General features: G+C 45.7%; 1 protein-coding gene across 1 annotated transcript; it reads left to right on the plus strand.

Annotated features, from left to right (window-relative positions):
• The first annotated feature begins 3,214 nt into the window (after positions 1 to 3,214).
• On the plus strand, positions 3,215 to 7,910 carry LOC122374777 (trichohyalin-like). Its single transcript, XM_043353756.1, has 2 exons — positions 3,215 to 3,221; positions 6,943 to 7,910. The coding sequence occupies exons 1-2, from the start codon at positions 3,215 to 3,217 to the stop codon at positions 7,908 to 7,910; spliced, it is 975 nt and encodes a 324-aa protein (XP_043209691.1).
• Positions 7,911 to 24,496: the final 16,586 nt, after the last annotated feature.

The raw sequence follows: 24,496 nt of genomic DNA on the forward strand, positions 1-24,496 counted from the left end.
TTCACCCCTAAAAATTCAAAAAACTATATTTTTTGGAAAACAGCTAATAAAATCCAAAATTTTGAGAATTTCCAAAAAACCGGAATACATGTTATAGAGCTCTATTAGAACATTAGATGTCCCAAATTTCAACTTTCTATCTTGATTTTTGACCCCCAAATTGTAAAAAATAGCTCCAACATGCATAGGGCATGGTGACGTCATAAGCATTTTCGCGAATTAGAGGCACTTCTGAACATCGCATGTGAAAACAAATGGCACCACTAGATTCCTGGGACAAAGCTCGTCTAGAAAAGTGGATTTTTATGTCAAAAATAAAAAGTTGAAAAATTGACTTTTTTTCTTAGCCCTCGCTTAGTTATGTATGGTATAAACGATTTTTTATGCTTTCAATGCACACTTATCACCAGCACAGTGACTTGGGGTCACATATAACCCGCGCCCCGCTGGGGGGGGGGCAGAATCTGCCCCCCCTCCCGTTTTTCGCCAATAACTTCTAAACGCGTTACGCCAGCGACGTCAAACTTTCAGTACCTTATCATACATCAATTTGACACGTTCCCTGAAAATTTGAGCGAAATCCGTCGGAAAATTTTTGAGAAATTGACGTTTTAGTGACGTCATGTTCGCCATTTTCGTCTAAAAAACGGCAAAATTTCAAACGCCGCTAACTTCTTCATTTTTAAAGGAATCAAGACGTAACAAAAAGGTTATACGTGATTCTACTTTGTCTATCAAATGGCTATCTCGGTTTTTTGAAAATTTTGGATTTTGGCCAAAATTTTTCCAAAAAAACTGACTTTTTTGGGAAAATATTTATAAAATCCAAAATTTTGAGTTTATCGAAAAAACGGAATATATGTCAAAGAAGTGGTCTATGTGCACCTACATACCAATTTTGAGAAGAATTGGTTCAAAAATGTGGGAGTTATTCAAAATTTTATGACGTCACGACACACAAAAATTTTGAAAAATGATTTTTTTTGGAAGTTCTAGACCTCGTACGGAAACAAAAATAGCACCATTCGATTCGCCGTGAAAAACTGCATCGGATAGACACCTTTTTAGGCCTTAACAGCCAACTTCAAAATTTGACCTCACTTGACCTGACCTTGACCTGACCTCGACCTGAAATTCATCCAGAGGTGGTCCATATCACTTATTGAGTGTGCCTATTGAATTCCATGAGTAAAATGACCCATAAAACATGTGTCGCACATGCCCTTTTCTATATTTTGTTTTTGGTGACCTGACCTGACCTGACCTGACCTTGACCTTAACCTTTGAATGACATTGTGTGCAACGAATATTGTCTTGGTAGTCTAAGAACACGTTTTGGGCAATCAGTCTCAGTCCATTCTTCGGCAACTACGGTGCAAGGCCGATACTGTAGAAACTTGCATTTTGTACCCTTGACCTGACCTTGACCTGACCTCTGACCTACTTAAGCAAAAAAAAATTAGGCTCTTAAGATCCGCCTTGTTGAGAGCTTTCGATTGCCGTTTTCCCCCTCTTTCTACGACCATCGGTTCGGAAGTTAGACAGGGGGGGGCAGAATCTGCCCCCCCCAGCAGGGCGCGTATGGCTGAATAGCCCAGCGGGGCGCGGGATAACCATTACCGTCGGATTTGGCGTGAAAAATAAGCCATAAAACATGTGTCGCACGCCCATGTAGCAGAAAGTGAAAACCGTGACCTTTCGTGACCTGACCTGACCTTGACCCGTACTTAGTATGACCCCTATACGCACATGGTACCTTCACTAGGTCTTTGAGGTCATTTGTGGTGAGTTTCGAGCAGCAGCTATCGATTCCGCTGTCCGTAAGCCTAATCATGCAAAACCCCTGAATTTGACCTTTGACCTGACCTTGACCCGAAAGTTGACCTCAATCTTAAAATCTTAAGAGTGCTTTGGGAAGGTCTCGTAGAGACCTTTCGAACGCCGCCTCGCGGGGCTCGATACGACCATTGGTTCTCGAGATAACAGGGGGGGGGTCGGATCCGACCCCCCCCCCCCAGGCTGTCGTGGGTACGGAAATAGCCCAGGCGGTGCCGGGCTAATCAAGCTAGAGCTTCGCGGAAAAAGGAGCGTATTGCACGTGACGAGAGGAAGCCGATCATACACAACTTTAAGGTCCTAGGTCATTGTTTGACCTTCCAGATCAGGTCAATGACCCAAAAGTCGAGAAAATCGGGACCTGTTAGAGCGTCGTAGAATGTGGCTGCTATGGGTTTTTCGGGGTGCTGATCACGAATACCATGTTAGTTTTTGATCACAGAGATAATGTCTTCATGCATTTAGGCCTGGTCGGGTCGGGTCAGGTCAGGTCAGGTCAGGTCAGGTCAGGTCAGGTCAATCAGTAGGTAGGGGTTCTGCCGGGTATTTGTTGTAGGTGTCAATTTGTCAAAGTTGTGTCAGTAGGTGTCAAAAACGCAAAACATTGTGTTTTAGGCAAGCTGAATTTACTTTTCGTTAATTTTTTTTTGGCTGTATTTTTGGTAAAAGCTTCTCAATTCATGAGCTCATGTAACAGGGACACACAAACCAATCGGTGCACACATCACTATACACAGACACAAACACAGACATACAAACACATATCATTGACTTTGACCTTGACCTAACCTGACCTGAATTGACCCCAGTCAGCAAAAATTAGTCGCATAGTGTGACAAAGAGCTGTTCTAGCTGGCTTGACACCAATATTGCAGCGTCATCGGTATATGATGGGCACTGCACGTGATATTCCAACGGTTAACCCAAACAGGAACATTATTTAGTTTGAGCTGACCTGGAAGGTCAATGACTGCACATTGAGGTAAAATTGGATACCATTGGATTTGTCTCTTCCAAAAGAATCTGTTAGTTTTTACCGCGAAACTCTATCTCCAGCAGGAACGAAATGGCGCGGGGGTATAGTGTTGGGATATTGTGACCGCGGACCGGCCGTGTGGGGCCGTGGAACAGGGTGGGGTCGGCGGCCCGGCCGTCCGGCCGGCGAGCCGCCTGACCGCCGCGCGGTCATCGTGCATGCGCTCTGTACCGTGGTTATATAAGGGCGCGACCGTGACCAGACTGGGTCAGTCGGCGGGTCGCCGTGTCCGTGCTTGGTCGTCGGTCGCTGGAAGCACAATACACCGTGTCGTGGTATATGCAGCTTTATCTGGCCCTAACAATAGCACCCCCCCTCCCATGTGCGCTCTACGGTGGAAAAATGGCATGTGCGGACGAGGGTTTAAAAAACTAACCCCGACCACTCTAAGTAGGTACCCTGTCCACCGACTGCCGTCCTGTGTTCTTATCAATATCAAACATCATGGGCTAGATGGCGATAGTAATGACGCTGATACTGAACAGTTTTAGTCATGTATAGTCGGTCAAATATGTATCTTTCCCGGCCGGCCCTCCCCACGCTGGGCAGGTCGGTAACTTGGCTGAATCCGCCGGCCGCTGCGAGTACTACGGAGGGGAGGGGACAGGTTGTGCGGTTGCCGCGTCGGCCAATGAGCGCGGACCTGGCGAGCGGGCTGGGGCCACGGCGTGTTGACCTAATATGGTCAAAGGTTCATGCCCTGCGGGTATGGTCTGCGGCCAGCTGGCCCACTGTTTGAGCCACAGCACCGGGTCGCGGAAAGGTTTCGATAGGTATCTGAATTGGAGAGTGGAGACCGTTAGCTTGAACTTGAGTGTAGTCGCTCTAGGTTTGAGATGCCGTATCACTGCACCGTTTTTGAAAAGGGGAGAATTATTCAGTTGAGTGATGAGGGCGAAAGAAAGAGCGATAAAAAACGTTTTTACTTCTGATACTTTTTCTTAAATAGCTTTTGATCCAGACAAGATAAAGGATCGATTCGAACGTCATCGTTCTTAGCTTGTCAAAGCGCATCGAAAGCTATATCATGTGACCTCGAAAGGTCAAGTTGAAAATTTGACCTAAGGTCAAGGTCATGACCTGACTGAAATAGGTCATGTTGCATATCATTCGATCCGCATTGATCAGACAAACATGATAAACGTCGAACGGAGTCTCTATTTCTATTCACTCAAAAGTTATTGCAGAAAACCCCCGCTGGTGACCTCAGGTGACCTCGGATGACCTAGCGACACCTTCCAAAGGTCACCGGTGACATCTTTCGGTAGAATGACCACCAGGGACCTGCAACACCATGATCCTGAATATATTGTGTGGATCGGGTGGCATTCAGATGAAGTTGAAATTTATCCCATTGACTTATAATGGGGAGGTTGTGAGATTGACCTGACCTCAGGTCATAGATAAAAAAATCCGAGACATACATTTTGTGGATATTGTCACCCTTACTAACTCCTGAAAGTTTCATATCGATCGGTCAACAGTTGTAGCTTTGGTGCAAGTTCAAACTTTTTGTGACGTTAGGTCACTCAAACCGACCTGTTGACCTGACCTTAAGTCATATAAGGTCAAAATTCGCACACAGTATGCGCAATAGATGGAAAAACAGGTATGCAAAATTTGGTGGCGCTGCACGCCGCCGTTTTTCGGCTATCTGCGAAAAACCTGGGGGGCGCAAATCGCCCCCCCCCCTTCGGCCCGGCGCAGGTTAACCCTCGCCCGTAAACGGCGATCTGCCACCTTCGCCCATGCAGGGGGGGGGGGTTGGTGCGACCCCCCCCTTGGCGTTTGAAAACGGAGCGTCGTAGAGCTTAGCGGAAAAGACCAACGGATTGCTCTCAACGAGATCTCGCGATTGGTGGTATATTTTTTGGTCCTAGGTCAACATTTGACCTACTTTTGACCGGTCAAAGGTCAAATTTTTCGGAAAAATAGACTTTTTCAACTTTCCGCGGCGATTGCGGCAAAACGGTGGGAGATATCGACTTGAAACCTTCACTATCGTGTTCCATGATCAATTCTCTATCGTTTGGTATGTATTTCATTTCCCTAGCTCTAAAAATGGCGCGTTGGGAGCGCCGGAAGTCGGCAAGGTCACAGTCGGCGGCAGAAATTCGAAAAATCAAAATTTAAATTTTTGAAATCTGATTGTATTTTTGGATTTGGGAGGTCCATTTGCTCCCTATAGAAGCTAATATTGCTGCATATTCCCATCGAGGTGACAAGAATTAGCAAAATAGTGGTTCGGGCGCTTTTCAAAAATAGTACCGGACGCTGTTCCTCTTGTGACGTCATAGCTCCGTGACCTGACCTGACCCGGTCAAGTTTCTTATACCATATGATAGCCAATACTTGCCCCAACATGCATGGGAAGTTTCATCACGATCCATCAACCGATGTCCGTACCACCGGCAGGAAACCTCGGGCGTTGGCACTCAGTTTGTGAAAATCCGGCCGGAGGCTGTTCCCTTTGTGACGTCATAACTCCGTGACCTGACATGACCCGGTCAAATTTTTTTTATCAAAAGATGCGCAAGGCTTGCCCTATAAGGTACCCAAAATTTGGCGGCGCTGCGCGCCGCCGTTTTTGCACTATTTCCGAAAAACCTCAGGGGGGGGGGTTGCACCAACCCCCCCCCTACATGGGCGAGGGTTAAGATTTTCAGTAGATATGGCTTAACGCTTTCCCGTTAATGCCAAAAAAAAATGAAAAAAGTTTTTGCTTTATCAAAAAATAACCGGTCATAATTCGATTAAATATTTCTCTTGCGCTAATCATCATATCACCAAGCATTCGATCGTATCAAGAGCAACCATCTTAATTTTTAGGTCAGCGACCCCTGTTGAAACACCAGATAATCCTTTGATAGCTCATAGCACTCAGTCTACAATTTACACGGCGCATGAAAGCACAGCCATCATTAGACCATCGCGCTGCCCTCACATTCGTTAGATTCCTAACGCATCCGCTTGCTCGCCTCTCCCGGCCAGACCCGCCGGAGCACCCGGCGGCGAGGCCGTCCAGTGCTGGTCTGCGGTCACTCTCCAGCCGGCCGCTGTGTAGCTCCGCCCCCCGCGCGTGACGTCACAGGGCCGCCAGAGCCGCCAGGGCAGCTGGGGTGTGGGCTCAGCCAACTATCGAATCCAGACCGTAGCGCCACTTGGCGGCCGGGAAAGATACATATTTGACCGACTATACAGTACCGCGAGTGTTAACAGTGTCTTATTTGTTACGTTATCACTGTGAGGCACGATGCTGTACTCATTATTTGAACAATCAACAAATCGTTCTTGCATACAAAACATGCTGAACGACGTAACTAGAATTTGGTACTACTTCGCCATGATGAAAATGACGTGACATTACAAAATGTCTCTTAGCTTGTATTGTGAATAGTGACAGTGGCGCGGGAACCGGGGGGGGCTAGGGGGGCTGAGCCCCCCAGCTTTTCGGCTGGGGGGGGGCTCGTAATGTATTTGAGCCCCCCCCCCCCAGCTGGAGGAATCGAAATCGGAAATCTACCAACATAATTTCATAGATTCATACATAGGCGTGGGAACCGGGGGAGGGGGCAGTGGGGGAAGCTTGCCCCCCACAACTCTGCGGCCGTGGGGATGGTGCCCCACAACGTTTCATGAGGCCAGGGACCGTTGGGCAGCTTGTCCTCCCCAAATTAGGGGTTGTGGGTCACAAAGGAAGAAAGCATGTAAGTGAAAAATCCACCTATTTCACTGGCTCGGCATCTCATTTGGCAGATTAAAACCTTTACTCCAGGTTGCCAAAACGGTAGTTTCTTCACTCAGCTGAGACGGAATACGTCACTTTCTGAAAATATTTTCGTGTTTTTTTTTTTAAGGCCAAGGTCTCAAAAATAAGTGGCCTAAAACCAGTGAGAAAACTAGATTTGGGGGTACCCTAGGTTGATTTCTATTATGGTTCAGCCCCCCCCCCCCCCCCAGTCTGGAAGAAGTTCCCGCGCCACTGAATAGTGATCTAGTTTTCTTACGTTTCGGTCGCCTATCGACCGTCCTCCCAGCGTGTGACTTCTGCCTGACCTGCTGTGTTCCAGACTCGCCGCAGGGTGACCGCGACGGAGGGGTCCAAGACGAGGAGCAGCACTGCGATGAGGAGGAGCAGCCATCAGAGGGTCCGCCTCACCCACACCGGCAGAGGTGGCGGCAGATTGAACAGCAACATCAGCAGCGGTGGAAGGAGCTGGAACTACAACATCAGCAGCTATGGCAGGAGCTGGAGAACCCAGGAAACGAAGAAAGAGTGAGGATGGACAAAGAACATGAAGAGGAGCGTCGACATCTGGAGCAGAAACACGGTACGGAGTGGCAGAACCTGGACGAACGTCACTATGATGAGCGCATTGAGCTTCATCAGCAGCACAAAGAGGACACTGGATGCATCGAAATGCCGACTGAGGACCAGTTAAGGCAGCTGGACCTCTCCCACCAGCAGCAGTGGGAAGACATCCAGCAGACCTTGCGGCAGCAGTGGCAAGAGCTGAAGCAGAGACACCAGAGAGAGTCACGGGAGCAGGAAGAGAGGCGTCATCAGCTGAGACGGAAGTTAGAAAAACAGCTTCAGGAGCAGGAACAAGACGATCAGCGGCAGAGTCTGCTGGCGCGTCACCAGGAGGAGCGTGAGCAGCTCCTTCGGCAGCACGAGGAGGCCTCTCGAGGTGTGAACGTGCCGGCCGAGAGACAGCCGCAGCCGCAGAGATCGGTGACCAAAGGACAGCGGAAAGCGCAGGCTCGGAGACAGCGGAGACAGCGAGCAGTTCTGGAGCAGCAGCATGCCGCACAGTGGGCGGGGCTGAGGCGGAAACTCCGAACACAGCGGAACAAAATGGAGCGCAGACACAAACAGGAGTCACAAGAACTGGAGCAGAGATTCCGGACCGTTCGGTCAGAGGAGGAGTTGGATCGGCCGCTGGAGGAGTGCAGCAGCAGATGTCACGAGCTGCAGGTGGAGCTGCAGAAGGAGCTGGAGGAGCTACAAAAGCAGCTTGAAGATGGTAAGCAATGAGCGGCATATTCCGCGATTCTGGGAAGCACAGATCTGGGCAGCGGGCAATGCAAAATGAATGCCGCCTTATCTTTGTTAGACATCTTTTGCAGATCATGTTTCTGCTTTTGACACAAAATATGTGGATATCGTTGCAAAAAGAACCATGTCCTCCATTTGATTACTAATTAAAAACAGCTGTTATTGTGACCATAGTATGTTAGGCTAGGGTATGTGAGAGTTTTGCAACAGATGTTGCGTAAAATAATTATTATGAACATATTTCGGCATTTCTGAGTAACTTTTGGGCATTTTAGAGACTTGCAATATGTACCCTTGACCTGGCCTTGACCTTGACCTCAAACTTTAAATTAAGTACATGTTTTTAGTTGTCCGTGATGAGATCTTTCGATTGGCGTTTGAATTTCCAAATCGGACCATTAAATCGGGAGATAACAGGGAGGGGGTAAAATTTACCCCCACCCCAGCCCCGCGCGTTCGGCTGGAGACCCCAGCCCCGCGCGGGGGTATAAATAATGCATGGTGCGATTTTCATGTTTTTACCATTTGCTTCCTAACTCAAAATAATTGTCATGGTAATTTCCCTTCTTTAGCGCTGTATCTAATATCTAAATATCAATGTCGACATTATAACTTTAATCATTAAAACTAGCGGCTTCTATTTCAGATCCGCCATCACCACCGTCCCCAGCATGACCATCACCATCACCATCACCATCACCATCACCATCACCACCGGCTCCGGGATCAAACCCGTCACCAGCATGTCCGTAAGTGTTTAATCATAAAATGACAATGATCATGTTAAACTCAAAACCTTTCTCCAATCGTCCTAATTTTGACCAAATTCCTCTGTTTGTCTTACTGCTTGTTCTTACAGTGCATAATACGCTGATCTCAAAACCTACTGACTGTTTTCCAGATCATCTACCATCACCATCACCGCCACCATCACCAGCACCACCACCAGCACCACCGGCTCCGGAACCAAGCCCGCCACCAGTCTCCGTGAGTACAGACGTGATATCGGCGGCCACTGTTGCCTGTTGCTTGTCTCTGGAAAAAAACATTTGGCGTTGCTGAATGATGCAGAAACTATAAAAAAAAAAACTAAAAATAAAAATAAGAATAAAAGCAGTGAAATATTTGATTTTTTCCATTGTCTTCGTTGGGTACATTGATATTTTTTCGGTCTACCAAACTGTCAGTTCCGACTCTTCTTTGATCTTACCAATAAATACCTAGTCCTTTACTTGGCATGAAAAACACCATGAACGTATTTTTTCAGTTATATATTTCACGGTCTTGGCTATAAGTGTGATCGATACCAGTATCGATGCCGGTCCCGTAGCTCAGTTGGTTAGAGCGTTGGACTCCGCGTGGTGAGAGCACGCGTTCCCACGGGGCTGTTACGACCCCCCCCCTGGCGTTTCGAAACGGAAGGTCGTAGAGCTTAGCGGAAAAAAACCAACGGATTGCTCTCAACGAGATCTCGCGATTGGTGGTATATTTTTTGGTCCTAGGTCAACATTTGACCTACTTTTGACCGGTCAAAGGTCAAATTTTCGGAAAAAATAGACTTTTTTCAACTTTCGGCGGCGATTGCGGCAAAACGGTGTGAGATATCGACTTGAAACCTTCTCTATCGTGTTCCTTGATCAATTCTCTATCGTTTGGTATGTATTTCGTTTCCCTAGCTCTAAAAATGGCGCGTTGGGAGCGCCGAAAGTCGGCAAGGTCACAGTCGGCGGCAGAAATTCGAATTTTTTTTTTTTTTTAATTTAAATTTTTGAAATCTGATTGTATTTTTGGATTTGGGAGGTCCATTTGCTCCCTATAGAAGCTAATATTGCTGCATATTCCCATTGAGGTGACAAGAATTAGCAAAATAGTGTTTCGGGCGCTTTTCAAAAATAGTACCGGACGCTGTTCCTCTTGTGACGTCATAGCTCCGTGACCTGACCTGACCCGGTCGAATTTCTTATACCTTATGATAGCCAATACTTGCCCCAACATGCATGGGAAGTTTCATCACGATCCATCAACCGATGTCCGTACCACCGGCAGGAAACCTCGGGCGTTGGCACTCAGTTTGTGAAAATCCGGCCGGAGGCTGTACCTCTTATGACGTCATAACTCCGTGACCTGACATGACCCGATCAATTTTTTTTCGGCAAAAGATGCGCAAAGGTTGCCCCAGAGGGTATTGAAAATTTCAGCCCGCTACGACAAGCCGTTTAGCGTGCACTTCGAAAAAACCTCAGGGGTGGGGTTGATACAACCCCCCCTAGGCGTTCTAGGGTTAAACTTTGGACTCTAAATTCTGCCATAGAATCGGAATTGCGCGATCGGAGGGTAGAGGGCAGGGTCATCGCAACAAGCTTCGCTTAGCGGTGGCTCTGTCCTTGTGAATCCTTCCCATCAAAAGGTTCGGACTAAATTTATAAAAAAAAATACTTTTTCTATTGAATGTACTTGTCCGAACATTTTTGTTTATTTTGCCGTAGACATTGCTACCGCTCTGTCTGTATGATAAGGTGATCGTTTCGTCTGTCATATAGAATGATTCAATCGTTTATATTGTTTCAGGTCCACCACCACCACCGGCTATAACCATCACCATCACCATCACCAGCACCATCACCACCGGCTCCGGTTCCAGGCCCGCCACCAGCCTCCGTGAGTGTGTGGCCATTAACCCGCGCCCCGTAGGGGGGGGGCCGAAACGGCCCCTCCCTGTCCTTTTCGGTCGATATCTCCTAAACGGCTGGAGATATCGCCACCAAACTTTCAGGACCCCTCCGGGCATCAATTTTACACATTGTGACCAAAAATTTTTCCAGAGGCTATGAGAAGACCTTCGCGAGAAGACCTGTCAGGACTACAGCTTTGAAGATACAGAAAAATGATCAGACATAAAAGGTGTAGAATTGACAGGGCTACAAAACTGCTATCTCGAATTTTTGAAATTTTTGAGTTTTGACCCCCAAAAATCAAAAAAGCATTTTTTTGGATATATTCACCAAAAAATCCAAAAAGTTTTTTGAGTTTCGAAAAAACCGGAATATATGTGATAGTGCCTACCGTCTTCTATCTACATACCAAATTTCAGATCGATACCTCGTTTTTTGGCCAAGTTATAGCGAAAAAACTGTCCAAAAATGATGACGTCAAATTTTCAAACTCAATTTTTGGCAATTCTAGAACTCGTAGAGCAAAACGAAGACCACCATTAGACTCCCCGTGACGAGCTGCATCGAATCGATACCCATTTTATGCAAAAATATCAACTTTGAAATTTGACCTAATTTGACCTGACCTTGACCTGACCTTCACAAAAACGTGACCTAGGCTGGCCCCAAAGGCTGCCTAACCCACATAATCGCATTTGTCATGTAAAATGGACCATAAAACATGTATCACACGACACATTCATATTGTGACCCCCGGTGACCTGACCTCGCTGTGACCTGACCTGGTATCAGTGACCTCAGATAGCAAAGTATGTGTTTGACGAACAATGTACCATCGATGGTTTTCAATAAATTACCAATTTACTCGCTTTCACAGCACATTTCTTGAATTGCCTGTGAACGGTGAAAATCTGACCTTTGACCTGACCTGTGACGTCATCGGTTTGACCTAGGTCAATGAAATTTGGTCACAAGGTAGTTCCCGGGTGGGGCTATCGAACGCCGTTTGAATTTTGAAAATCGGCCGGTAACTTTCCGAGATCTTAGGGGGGGCCGAAACGGCCCCCCCCCCCCTACGGGTGGTAGGGTCCGCCGGTAGCCCTACGGGGCGCGGGTTAAATGAAACCTGAAAACGTACAACTTGTTCTTTTCGCCATGTTACATAGTATATTTTGTCGGTTATTTGTTCTTCATAATCAGATCAATAGGAATAATATAATAATAAAACATTGATAACGGATTCCGTCAGGATTTTGTTGACCGTAGGGCTGGTTGAGAGGTGAATCCACTGTATTTTATAGGAGTTCTATCGGTTTGCGGTCAATTTGTATTATCTCCCTTTCAGGTCATCTACCAGCACCACCACCAGCACCACCGGCCTCAGCACCAAGCCCGCCACCAGCAGCACCACCGGCCTCAGCACCAAGCCACCACCAGCGTCCGTGAGTGTGTTATTAGCAATTGACCATAAAAGCTATATTTTTATTTTAGTCGTTATTTCGTGGCACACTGATATTTCATTTTCCATCACCAATTTTTTTATCGATAGGCTATACATTTTATTGTAGGTAACAAATATTACATCAGGAATGCAGTGATAATGAGCGCAAGAGGTGTTAATAATAAAAGTGGTGTAATAATTTTCTTACAGTGAATAACAAGTGGAACACAACATGTGCTACTTCTTTTCCAGACCATCTACCATCACCACCACCAGCACCACCGGCTCCGGAACCAAGCCCGCCACCAGCCTCCGTGAGTACAGACGCGATATCGGAGGGAACACAGTCTTCTCCTGTACTGACGTCTCAGTAGTTTGATATTTAGCCAACAGATGGCTCTGGCATACAGCACCTGAAGCATGCTGTACCGCACGACTCAGTAGTTTCTTATGTCGACAACAGATGGCTCTGGCATATGGCGCCTGAAGCATGCTGTACCGCGCGACTCAGTAGTTTCAGTGTTAGCCAACAGATGGCTCTGGCATACAGCACCTGAAGACTGCTGCGCCGCAGGTCTCAGTAGTTTCTTATGTCGCCAACAGATGGCTCTGGCATACAGCACCTGAAGAGTGCTGCGCCGCAGGTCTCAGTAAATACATAGGGAAGACCACCACCAATCTCTGAGAGCTCGGACACGATGTCATTTGGTACACTGTCGTCCGTGGCTAGTTTCTAGCAAAGGAACACTTGACGTTGATAATTGATACACAGACGAAACAAATGGAATAATTTGATCCGTCATTGTCTGGGATACACTTTTTAAGATTCGATATACTTAACTGTAAATTGCGACTCTTCTTTGCTGTTTCTAATAGTCCTCTATCTGTGTGAAAAACAGCATGAACCTGTGTTTTCAGTTACAAATTTTACGGTTTTGTTATATTGTGTCGAAACTGTTTGTATTGCATATAAGTGTCAGAGCAATTTTGTTCATTTTGCCGTAGACATTGCTACCGCTCTGTCTGTATGATAAGGTGATCATGTCAAATACAATAAATAAATCGCTTGTATTTTTTTTTCAGGTCCGCCATCACCACCGTCCCCAGCATCACCATCACCAGCATCAGCACCTCCACCAGCACCATCGGCTCCGGGATCAAGCCCGCCACCAGCCTCCGTGAGTGTCTGATTTTTTATTGAAACCTGAAAACGTAAAACTTATTCTTCTCGCTATGTTACATAGGAAATTTTTTCGGTAATTTCTTCTTATTAATCAGATCAATAGGAAGAATAATATGTATAATAAAATAAAACGCTTGAATAATAAAATATAATAATAAAACGCTGACAACGGATTCCGTCAGGATTTTGCTGACCGTTGGACTGGTTGGGAGGTGAATTCACTGTATTTTACAATAGTTTCATCGGTTTACGGTCAATTTGTATTTTTTTCGCTTATAGATCATTAACCAGCACCACCACCAGCACCACCGGCCTCAGCACCAAGCCCGTCACCAGCGTCCGTAAATGTCTTATCACAAATTGACTTTAAAATTGGAGGTATTTGATTTTGGTCGTAAGTTCGAGGCACATTTTTAGTTTGTTTTTCATCACCAAATCTATTACGATAGGCTATACATTGTATTGTTACAAATATTCCATCAGGAGTACTAATGATCGTAAAACCTGTTAAGAAAAGAAGTGAAGCTATATTTTCTTACAATGAAGAGCAACTCAACATGTGCTGATTCTTTCCAGACCATCTACCCAGCACCACCACCAGCACCACCGGCCTCAGCACCAAGCCCGCCACCAGCCTCCGTGAGTACGGACGTGATATCGGCGGGAACACTGTCACCCGCTGTACTCGTCTATAGGAAATAGAATATTTAGCAATTGTAATGAATGTTGATAGAATGCAAGTTGTATCTGAGATGATTTTTTTTTTTTAACTACAAGACGATCGGATCCGGCATTTTGTTATGAATGGTTGTGTTTCTGCGTCAAGTAACCACAATTATCATTTTTTGTTTTTTTTTCTTACAAGATTTTTATCAAACTATAAGGAAAAATTGATACAATATACCTAGGCCTATGTACCGTCAAAACAGTTTTCGTAACATCTGTTGTGTGGTTAGCAGTTGTATTGTATTTGTATTATATACGGCGCTAATTGGTCTCTGCGTATCTAATAATTAGAGCGTTTGTATTATTTCAGGCCCGCCACCATCACCAGCACTACCACCAGCACCACCGGCTCCGGGATCAAGTCCTCCACCAGCACCACCGGCTCCCGGATCAGGTCCTCCACCAGCCTCCGTGAGTGGCTGATCTTTGATTGAAACTGAAAACGAAAAACTTTTTTTTGCTATGCTGCACATGATATTTTGTCAGTAATTTCTTCTTCATAATCAATGCAATGGAAGAACTGCAGTACCATCCTCACTCAAATATTGATAACGGATCCCGTCATGATTTTTTCTGACCAAGACTGGTTCAGAGGTGAACCCATTGTATTGTTTAACAGTTGCATCTATCTGCGGTCAATTTGTATTTCTTTCCTTTCAGACCATCCACCACCAGCACCACCAGCACCACCGGCCTCAGCACCAAGTCCGACACCAGCAGGTAGGTGCGGCTCCAGAAATACTCCCTTTTTAACCCGCGCCCCACTGGGGTCTGTGTATAACACGCCCTACTGGGGGGGGGGGGCTCTCCATAGCCCCCCTCCTAACTCCGAAACTACTGTGCCGATCGTCAAAATTCAAACGGTGTCTGATATTTCCGGAAAAACTGTCGAGGGAAACGTAATTTCATTGACCTCGAGGTCACCGATGACGTCACAGGTCAGGTCAAAGTAAAAATTATTAGCATTTTGGCTGTTCACATTTTGGGCTCTGGCCGCCGTCGTACAAGTCAGATCAGGCTCATTTTTGGTTTCCACACTGTGAACAGATGCTCTAGATGCCTTGAGGGTACCACTTACCAACTTGTGCTTTGATTTTCAGGTCAGGGTCAGGTCATCACAGGTCACGGAAATATTATATCATGCGTCGGTCACGTGACACCTTTTTTATGGTCCATTTAGGCCATATATTTCGAATTTGATGTCGTCTGTGTCATTCGAGGTCATTTTGAGTCGAATTTAGCCTAGGTCAGGTCACTTTCAGGTCAAAAAAGGTCAAATTTTGAAGTTAAAATTTTTCAACAAAAAAGGTGTCTATTGGATGCAGTTTGAGCTCAGGAACACGATGGTGCTATTTATATTGGTGTACGATGTCAAATACGTACTGAAAAATTGATTTGAAAAATTAATAATTATGAATTTTTTGCAATAATGCGTATAACTTGGCCATTTTTGAAGATATTTAGCTAAAACTTTTTTGACTTAGTCATAAGCATGCGTTCTGTCACATATATTCCGTTTTTTTTAAGTCAAAAACTTAATGAAAAAAATAAAAATATAAATTTTGAATATTATTATATATTTTTTTTTTCGAAATTTTCAGAATTTTGAAAATCCGAGATGGCAGTTTGATAGCGAAGTCAAATCTGAGTCCTTTCATGCAAAGAAATTGGATCTAGCTTAAAAACTGAGCTCTTGGGAGCGATTGCCGTGCTTCAATGTTTTGCGTCGAAATCGGGAGAACATGACGTCACTCTGACGTCATTTCCGGCCGACCTATGGTAGCTACGGAGTTCAAATTTCAACACATGGTGTCAAATTAATGCAGCCGAAGGTTTTAAAGTTTGGCGTCGATACGATACGGCAAGTGGTTTGGAAGTTATTGCAGAAAAACGGGAAGGGGGCTATGAATAGCCCCCCCCCCCAGTGTGGCGCGGGTTAAACCTTTGACCTTTGTGTTGTTTCAATTTGTATGTTCCAACTAACGTTAAGATATTGATTGCGTGTTTATTTGTTTGTTTGTTTGTTTGTTTGTTTGTTTGTTTGTTTGTTTGTTTGTTTGTTTGTTTATTTATTTATTTGATGGCTTGTTTGCTTGTTTATGTGTTTGTTTTATTAGCAGGCTGAGGCTCGTTACGACGAAACAAACACATCCTCATACATGTTTGGCTGTTACGTCAAAATTGAGGCCATTTATCTCCGAGGTTTTCAATTTTCTACAAAACCTTAGCAATTAGAAATAAAAATATGATCAAATATTGATGAAAATTACCATTTATTTTAGGTCCACCATATCACCACCAGCCATCACCATCACCAGCACCAGCACCACCGGCTCCGGAATCACCACCACCAGCCTCCGTGAGTGTTTTCGTATTGTACTGACAGTGGACAGACACGCATGCATTGTGTATGTGTTATCAATACATTGATAAAGGATTTGATAGTAATCTCAAACAGCTTTGTGTATGCTTAGTATTAGTTTATTTCTACCTTCATCTCATAAATATTGTGAGGAGTCTTGCAAGCGATATACCTGGGCCAGTTGTCATGTCGTCAAAAAAAAAAAAACTTCGAGTTACGATGTATACCTACAAATGGTGCAAGTGCTAAATATTTATCTATTGTGTTTCAGATCCCGTCCCAGCATTGGCAGCACCACCACCAGCACCTCCGGCCTCAGGACCAAGCCCACCAACAGCGGGCGTGAGTACACCAGCGGAATCTGCTTATTGTTATTTTTTATACAAATTGTCCGGTTATCGTGTCCAGTTCCCGTGTTTCGTTTCCGTGACCTGTTTCCGTGTCCCGTTTCAGTTTTGTGCCTTATCAAGTCCACTTTACGTTCATTCTAAATTATTTTTACTACAAGAATCTAAAAACATCATACATAAATCATCTGGAATAACCACCTGTCCATTTACTGCCCTGGCAGGTTGACGGAGTCGGGTGTGTGGCTCTGGCGCAGCTGAGCCGTCGACCGCCGGAGCCAGTCCGGCAGTCCGGCATTTCAGCTGCCGCACACTCGCCCGTCACAGGATGAGAGGCCTCCCGAGATAGGTTAGTTTGGTGGGCGATTTTTGCATGATGCATACCTATTTATGTTCCAACGTTTGTGAATATACTTGATACGAGGCGATTTGTAGTTAGGTTAAGAAAGGGTTAACCTAACTACAAAGGGTTAAGAAAAGAAGAGGGTTAAGAAAGAAGTGAACGCTATATTTTCATACAATGAAGAGCAATTAAAACTCAACATGTGCTGATTCTTTTCCAGACCATCTACCATCACCACCACCAGCACCACCGGCTCCAGGACCAAGCCCGCCACCAGCCTCCGTGAGTACAGACGGGATATCGGCGGGCAAACTGTCGCGCGCTGTACTCGTCAATAGGAAATACAATATTTGGCAATTGTAATGAATGTTGATAGAAAACAAGTTTTATCTTAGATGATTTTTTTTTTTCAACTACAAGACGATCAGTTCTGACTTTTCATTTTGTTATGAATGGTTGTGTTTTTGCGTCAAATAACCACAATTATCATTTTTTGTTGTTTTTTTCTTACAGTATTTTTATTACAATATAAGAAGAAATTGGTACAATATACCTAGGCCTACGTATGTAACGTCCATGGTGTGTCAAAAGTGGAAATAGCCGGTGCGCCGTCTGGCAACCCGGCAGCCCGCCGCCATAGGGAAATTCATGCTTTTTGTCGCTTTTTCGCTCCCTATGAGTCACTTGATCTAATTAGAGCTTAACTAGGAACGAGGCGGGTCACTTGGACGTACTCGGGAGCCGAATACGGTGTTTTGGAGCCAATACCTGGGAAACCCTACCCGCCCAATGCGAGTTTTTAACCCTCGCCCTGGCAGGGCATTTTTCATAACACGGCCTGGCAGGGGGGGGGTCGATGCGACCCCCCCCCTCGCGATTGGCTCCTATGGCACCTAGAAACACCAAATTTGGTAGGTAGGTGGGCCCCCCGGAGTTCTCGCCCCTGTGCAAATTTGGTTGCTCTAGGTCAATATTTAGGGGGGTTTTGGGGGGTATAAATGTAAAAATTTCGCTAAAAAAAGGTCAAAAGTTTTTCGCTTATAACTTTTGATCTAACTAAGATAGAGCAAAAAGAAAAGCACCAGTGAACTCAGCACGTCAAGGCGCGTCGAATGATATACTTTTTAGCTTGCTTAAGTGTACTTAAAGTTTTTCTTAAATTTTAAGTAAACTTAACTTAATAAGTTAAGTTTAAGTTAACCAAATTGCATCATATCGCATATCATTTGATTCGGCTGATCACCAGGAACACAATGACACCATTTTTAAGCTCTAGCATCATTATGTGCCAAGTTATTGGCAAAAACGTCATTTGACCTCAGTTGACCTCATTTGACCTGACCCATGGATAAGTACACCAAACAAAGAAGCACCAAGTGACCTGCTGTTAAGTACCGTGGTTTCAAAGCACAAAAAAGATCAAACGAAGCGAATATCTCCAGTATTTTCCGAATTTAGTATTTTCCCATAGGCTTAACATTACGACGTAATGACCTCTAACTGACCTCAGGTCAGTGACCTAATAAAAACCGGACTATATGTTATACAACTCGGTGAACTTAGCACATCCTGAAAGTTTGAAGGAAATCAGTCGAAAACTGTGAGTTGGACAGGTGCAAAAAGAAAATTGAAATTTGACCATGACCTTGTACCGGTTTTTCTGACCTGGTGACCTGACCCAAGGTCACCCGGACCTGAAATTTTCAGGTCATATGTAAAAAGGTTGCCCCATAGGCTGTGCCAAATTTGGCGGCGCTGCGCGCCGCCGTTTTTACGCTATCTTCGAAAAACCTTAGGGGGGGGGGTCGCATCGACCCCCCCCCTGCCAGGGCGAGGGTTAAGAGTCTGCATGCCCAAATTAACGTTGAGCGCGGCCGTTTTCGGTCGGTTTTCCGCGACCTTGTGGCGAAATCGCCTTATTTATTCAACCAGGGTGGGCTAATTCGCTTAACTAGGAATGAGGCGTTGAAGAGAATTATTCAAGGAATAGAGCTGTGCAAAAATATTTTTTGTATTGTTAAAACTGTATCCGCCCTCGAACGATAAATATTGTTGACCCATCAGAAACACAGCCCCTGGAATGCGTTTGGACTTGGCTGGATCTAATATTAGCGAGTATCTGCTAATGCAGTTTCTTGGCTTACACAGTACGCACACAAGCATACATACTTCCTGCCCTTGGTTGTTCCTCACTTGAATGAAAATTTTGCTATAATAACTATTCCAAGCAGTTAACAGGTTTTAGTGCAGTGCCAAGTCGGAACCGTTCAGCGCCGCCAGTCTCCCAGGCGGCGCGTAACGGCCGCCGCCGGCCGCCGCGCCGCCGCTCTGGCAGGGTGTTTGACTTCATATCTCTGTTGCTAGAAAAGTTGTGGACCGATTTACTTGATTCTTGCATGAAAAGATCCGCCATTCAATTCTTAGCAGATAACGAAAATTTGACGTCAATTGCACGATCCGCTGCCATTATTGTGATACTGCCATCTATTGACCAGGCTGGCGAACTCAGGCCGGGCGGCTATTTCCACTTTTGACACACCATGTCAAACCAATTTCAGTACTATCTGTTGTGTGGCTAGTCGTTTTATTGTATCTGTACCTATTATATTCGTTGCTAATTCATGGTGTGTCAAAAGTGGAAATAGCCGGTGCGCCGTCTGGCAACCCGGCAGCCCGCCGCCATAGGGAAATTCATGCTTTTTGTCGCTTTTTCGCTCCCTATGAGTCACTTGATCTAATTAGAGCTTAACTAGGAACGAGGCGGGTCACTTGGACGTATTCGGGAGCCGAATACGGTGTTTTGGAGCCAATACCTGGAAAACCCTGCCCGCCCAATGCGAGTTTTTAAGAGTCTGCATGCCCAAATTAACGTTGAGCGCGGCCGTTTTCGGTTGATTTTCCCCGACCTTGTGGCGAAATCGCCTTATTTATTCAACCAGGGTGGGCTAATTCGCTTAACTAGGAATGAGGCGTTGAAGAGAATTATTCAAGGAATAGAGCTGTGCAAAAATATTTTTTGTATTGTTAAAACTGTATCCGCCCTCGAACGATAAATATTGTTGACCCATCAGAAACACACCAGCTGGAATGCGTTTGGACTTGGCTGGATCTAATATTAGCGAGTATCTGCTAATGCAGTTTCTTGGCTTACATAGTACGCACACAAGCATACATACTTCCTGCCCTTGGTTATTCCTCACTTGAATAAAAATTTTGCTATAATAACTATTCCAAGCAGTTAACAGGTTTTAGTGCAGTGCCAATTCGGAACCGTTCAGCGCCGCCTGTCTCCCAGGCGGCGCGTAACGGCTGCCACCGGCCGCCGCGCCGCCGCTCTGGCAGGGTGTTTGACTTCATATCTCTGTTGCTAGAAAAGTTGTGGACCGATTTACTTGATTCTTGCATGAAAAGATCCACCATTCAATTCTTAGCAGATAACGAAAATTTGACGTCAATTGCGCGATCCGCTGCCCATATTGTGGTACTGCCATCTATTGACAAGGCTGGCGAACTAAAGCCGGGCGGCTATTTCCACTTTTGACACACCATGTGGTCCTTACGTAGTTACCTAATAGTTGAAACGTTGGTATTATTTCAGGCCCGCCACCATCACCAGCACCACCACCAGCACCACTGGCTCCGGGATCAAGTCCTCCATCAGCCTCCGTGAGTGGCTGATCTTTGATTGAAACTGAAAACGAAAAACTTTTTTGCTATGCTGCACATTATATTCTGTCAGTAATTTCTTCTTCATAACCAATGCAATGGAAGAACTGCAGTACTTTCCTCACTCAAATATTGATAACAGACTCCGTCATGATTTTTTTTTTCTGACCATTAGACTGGTTCATAGGTGAACCCATTGTATTTCTGAACAGTTGCATCTATTTGCGGTTAATTTGTATTTCTTTCCTTTCAGACCATCCACCACCAGCACCACCAGCACCACCGGCCTCAGCACCAAGTCCACCATCAGCAGGTAGGTGCGGCTCCAGAAATATTCCCCTTTTCCAAACCTTTGACCTTTGTTTTGTTTCCATTTGTATGTTTCAACTAACATTAAAATATCGATTGCGTGTTTGTTTGTTTGTTTGTTTGTTTGTTTGTTTGTTTGTTTGTTTGTTTGTTTGCGTGTTTTTTATAGCAGGCTGAGGCTCGTTACAACGAAACAAACACATCCTCATTGATGTTTGGCTGTTATGTCAAAACTGAGGTCATTTATCTCCAGACTGATAACCCGCGACCGCCTGGGGGAGGGGATCGGATCCGACCCCCCCCCTCCCTCCGTTTTTCTGGAATAACTTATGAGCCGCTTACGTTATCGACTGGAAACTTTGCATACCTTCTCCCCCATCAAGTTGACGTCTCCCGTGCAATTTGTAAGAAAACATTTACAATTTTTTTTAGATATAGGTATCGATTTTAGTGACGTAACTACATGGCGTTTTCAGTCAAAAAGTGGTAAATGTTTAAAAAAACGCCAAAAATCAGGGTTTAACCCTCGCCGGACCTATTGGTTTTCTACATACGCGCCGGCCGAGGGGGGGGGGGTACGACCCCCCCTCGCCGTTTCGCCCCTGGTGGAGCTAGCGCGTCGCGGAAAAAACGAGCGTGTGCGCCGTTACGAGACGCAGAGATTGGTACCCGATTTTAAGGTCCTAGGTCAACCGGTGACCTCTGAGGTCAGGTCAAGTGCCCCAGGGTACGGTTCAGTTTTTGGTGAATAACTTCGCAAAAAACGGCCGCAGAGCGCCGATTTCGGCAGCATCGTGTTCGCCTCGCTCAGGCGCGTCGAATGATATACTTTTTGTCCGGGTCAGGTCAACTTGGGGTGTTGACCTCAGGTCAAGGTCAGGTCATCACCCCCAGGTCACGAAGTTGGTCGAAAGAGGTCATGTCGCATATCATTCGATTCGGCAGGCCTTCCTGAGTCCATTGGTGCCTTTCCCGACTCGCTAGCTCAATTTGATCAAGAGTTATTGACGGAAAACTAATTTGACCTTGATGACGTCATAAATGACGTCACGCAAGGTCAACATTGCAAAAGTGACGCATCTAACCTTGCAAGGAGTGCATCAAATCACGATTCTGTGTGCTTGAGATAGTTAGAGATCGTTCCCGGCGCCAGAATAGCAGTTTGAATTTTTCCCCATTGACTTATAATGGTGAGGTCACGAAAATGACCTGACCTCATATGACCTTTAGGAAAAATCCGAGATATACAAGTTGTGGGACTCATAATGGATACTAGATCCTGCAAGTTTCATTTCCCTGTGACATCTCCTCTGGCAGTGAGGGCGTTGCGAAGTTGCGACATCTGAAGACCGTGCAGAGGTTCACTTATGACGTCATAGGTCAGTGACCTGACCTGACCCAAAAATGCGGTTGGTGTCAAAAGATCCGGCTTGGATCAAAGGTCAGGTATGCCAAGTTTCAGCTCTCTATCGCCAGCGTGTTCGGAGCTATCGCGAAAAAACCCTATGGGGGGGGGGGGGGGGCGGCACCCGCCCCCCCCTCGGCCGGCGAGGGTTAACCCTCGCCGGACCTATTGGTTTTCTACATACGCGCCGGCCGAGGGGGGGGGCGGGTACGACCCCCCCCTCGCCGTTTCGCCCCTGGTGGAGCTAGCGCGTCGCGGAAAAAACGAGCGTGTGCGCCGTTACGAGACGCAGAGATTGGTACCCGATTTTAAGGTCCTAGGTCAACCAGTGACCTCTGAGGTCAGGTCAAGTGCCCCGAGGTACGGTTCAGTTTTTGGTGAATAACTTCGCAAAAAACGGCCGCAGAGCGCCGATTTTGGCAGCATCGTGTTCGTCTCGCTCAGGCGCGTCGAATGGTATACTTTTTGTCCGGGTCAGGTCAACTTGGGGTGTTGACCTCAGGTCAAGGTCAGGTCAGCACCCCCAGGTCACGAAGTTGGTCGAAAGAGGTCATGTCGCATATCATTCGATTCGGCAGGTCTTCCTGAGTCCATTGGTGGCTTTTCCGACTCGCTAGCTCAATTTGATCAAGAGTTATTGACGAAAAACTAATATGACCTTGATGACGTCATAAATGACGTCACGCAAGGTCAACATTGCAAAAGTGACGCATCTAACCTTGCAAGGAGTGCATCAAATCACGATTCTGTGTGCTTGAGATAGTTGGAGATCGTTCCCGGCGCCAGAATAGCAGTTTTCATTTTTCCCCATTGACTTATAATGGTGAGGTCACGAAAATGACCTGACCTCATATGACCTTTAGGAAAAATCCGAGATATACAAGTTGTGGGACTCATAATGGATACTAGATCCTGCAAGTTTCATTTCCCTGTGACATCTCCTCTGGCAGTGAGGGCGTTGCGAAGTTGCGACATCTGAAGACCGTGCAGAGGTTCACTTATGACGTCATAGGTCAGTGACCTGACCTGACCCAAAAATGCGGTTGGTGTCAAAAGATGCGGCTTGGATCAAAGGTCAGGTATGCCAAGTTTCAGCTCTCTATCGCCAGCGTGTTCGGAGCTATCGCGAAAAAACCCTATGGGGGGGGCGGCACCCGCCCCCCCCCTCGGCCGGCGAGGGTTAATCAGGGTTCTAAGCAAATTGCAAATTATGGTCATGAATAGATGCAGCTCAACGAGTTCTTTAACATGGCTAGCTCGGATTTTCCATAAAATGCGTTTTTAACCCCTAAAAATTCAAAAAACTATATTTTTTGGAAAACAGCTAATAAAATCCAAAATTTTGAGAATTTCCAAAAAAACGGAATATATGTTATAGAGCTCTATTAGAACATTATATGTCCCAAATTTCAACTTTCTATCTTGATTTTTGACCCCCAAATTGTAAAAAATAGCTCCAACATGCATAGGGCATGGTGACGTCATAAGCATTTTCGTGAATTAGAGGCACTTCTGAACATCGCATGTGAAAACAAATGGCACCACTAGATTCCTGGGACAAAGCTTGTCTAGAAAAGTGCATTTTTATGTCAAAAATAAAAAGTTGAAAAATTGACGTTTTTCTTAGACCTCGTTTAGTTATGTATGGTATACACGATTTTTTATGCTTTCAATGCACACTTATCACCAGCACAGTGACTTGGGGTCACATATAACCATTACCATCGGATTCGGCGTGAAAAATAAGCCATAAAACATGTGTCGCACGCCCATGTAGCAGAAAGTGAAAACCGTGACCTTTCGTGACCTGACCTGACCTTGACCCGTACTTAGTATGACCCCTATACGCAAATGGTACCTTCACTAGGTCTTTGAGGTCATTTTTGGTGAGTTTCGAGCAGCAGCTGTCGATTCCACTGTCCGTAAGCCTAATCATGCAAACCCCAGAATTTGACCTTTGACCTGACCTTGACCCGAAAGTTGACCTCAATCTTAAAATCTTAAGAGTGCTTTGGGAAGGTCTCGTAGAGACCTTTCGAACGCCGCCTCGCGGGGCTCGATACGACCATTGGTTTTCGAGATAACAGGGGGGTCGGATCCGACGCCCCCCC

Source organism: Amphibalanus amphitrite, unplaced genomic scaffold (assembly GCF_019059575.1).
Source record: "Amphibalanus amphitrite isolate SeventyFive unplaced genomic scaffold, NRLGWU_Aamphi_draft 001710F_arrow, whole genome shotgun sequence".
Classification (NCBI taxonomy): Eukaryota; Metazoa; Arthropoda; class Thecostraca; order Balanomorpha; family Balanidae; genus Amphibalanus; species Amphibalanus amphitrite.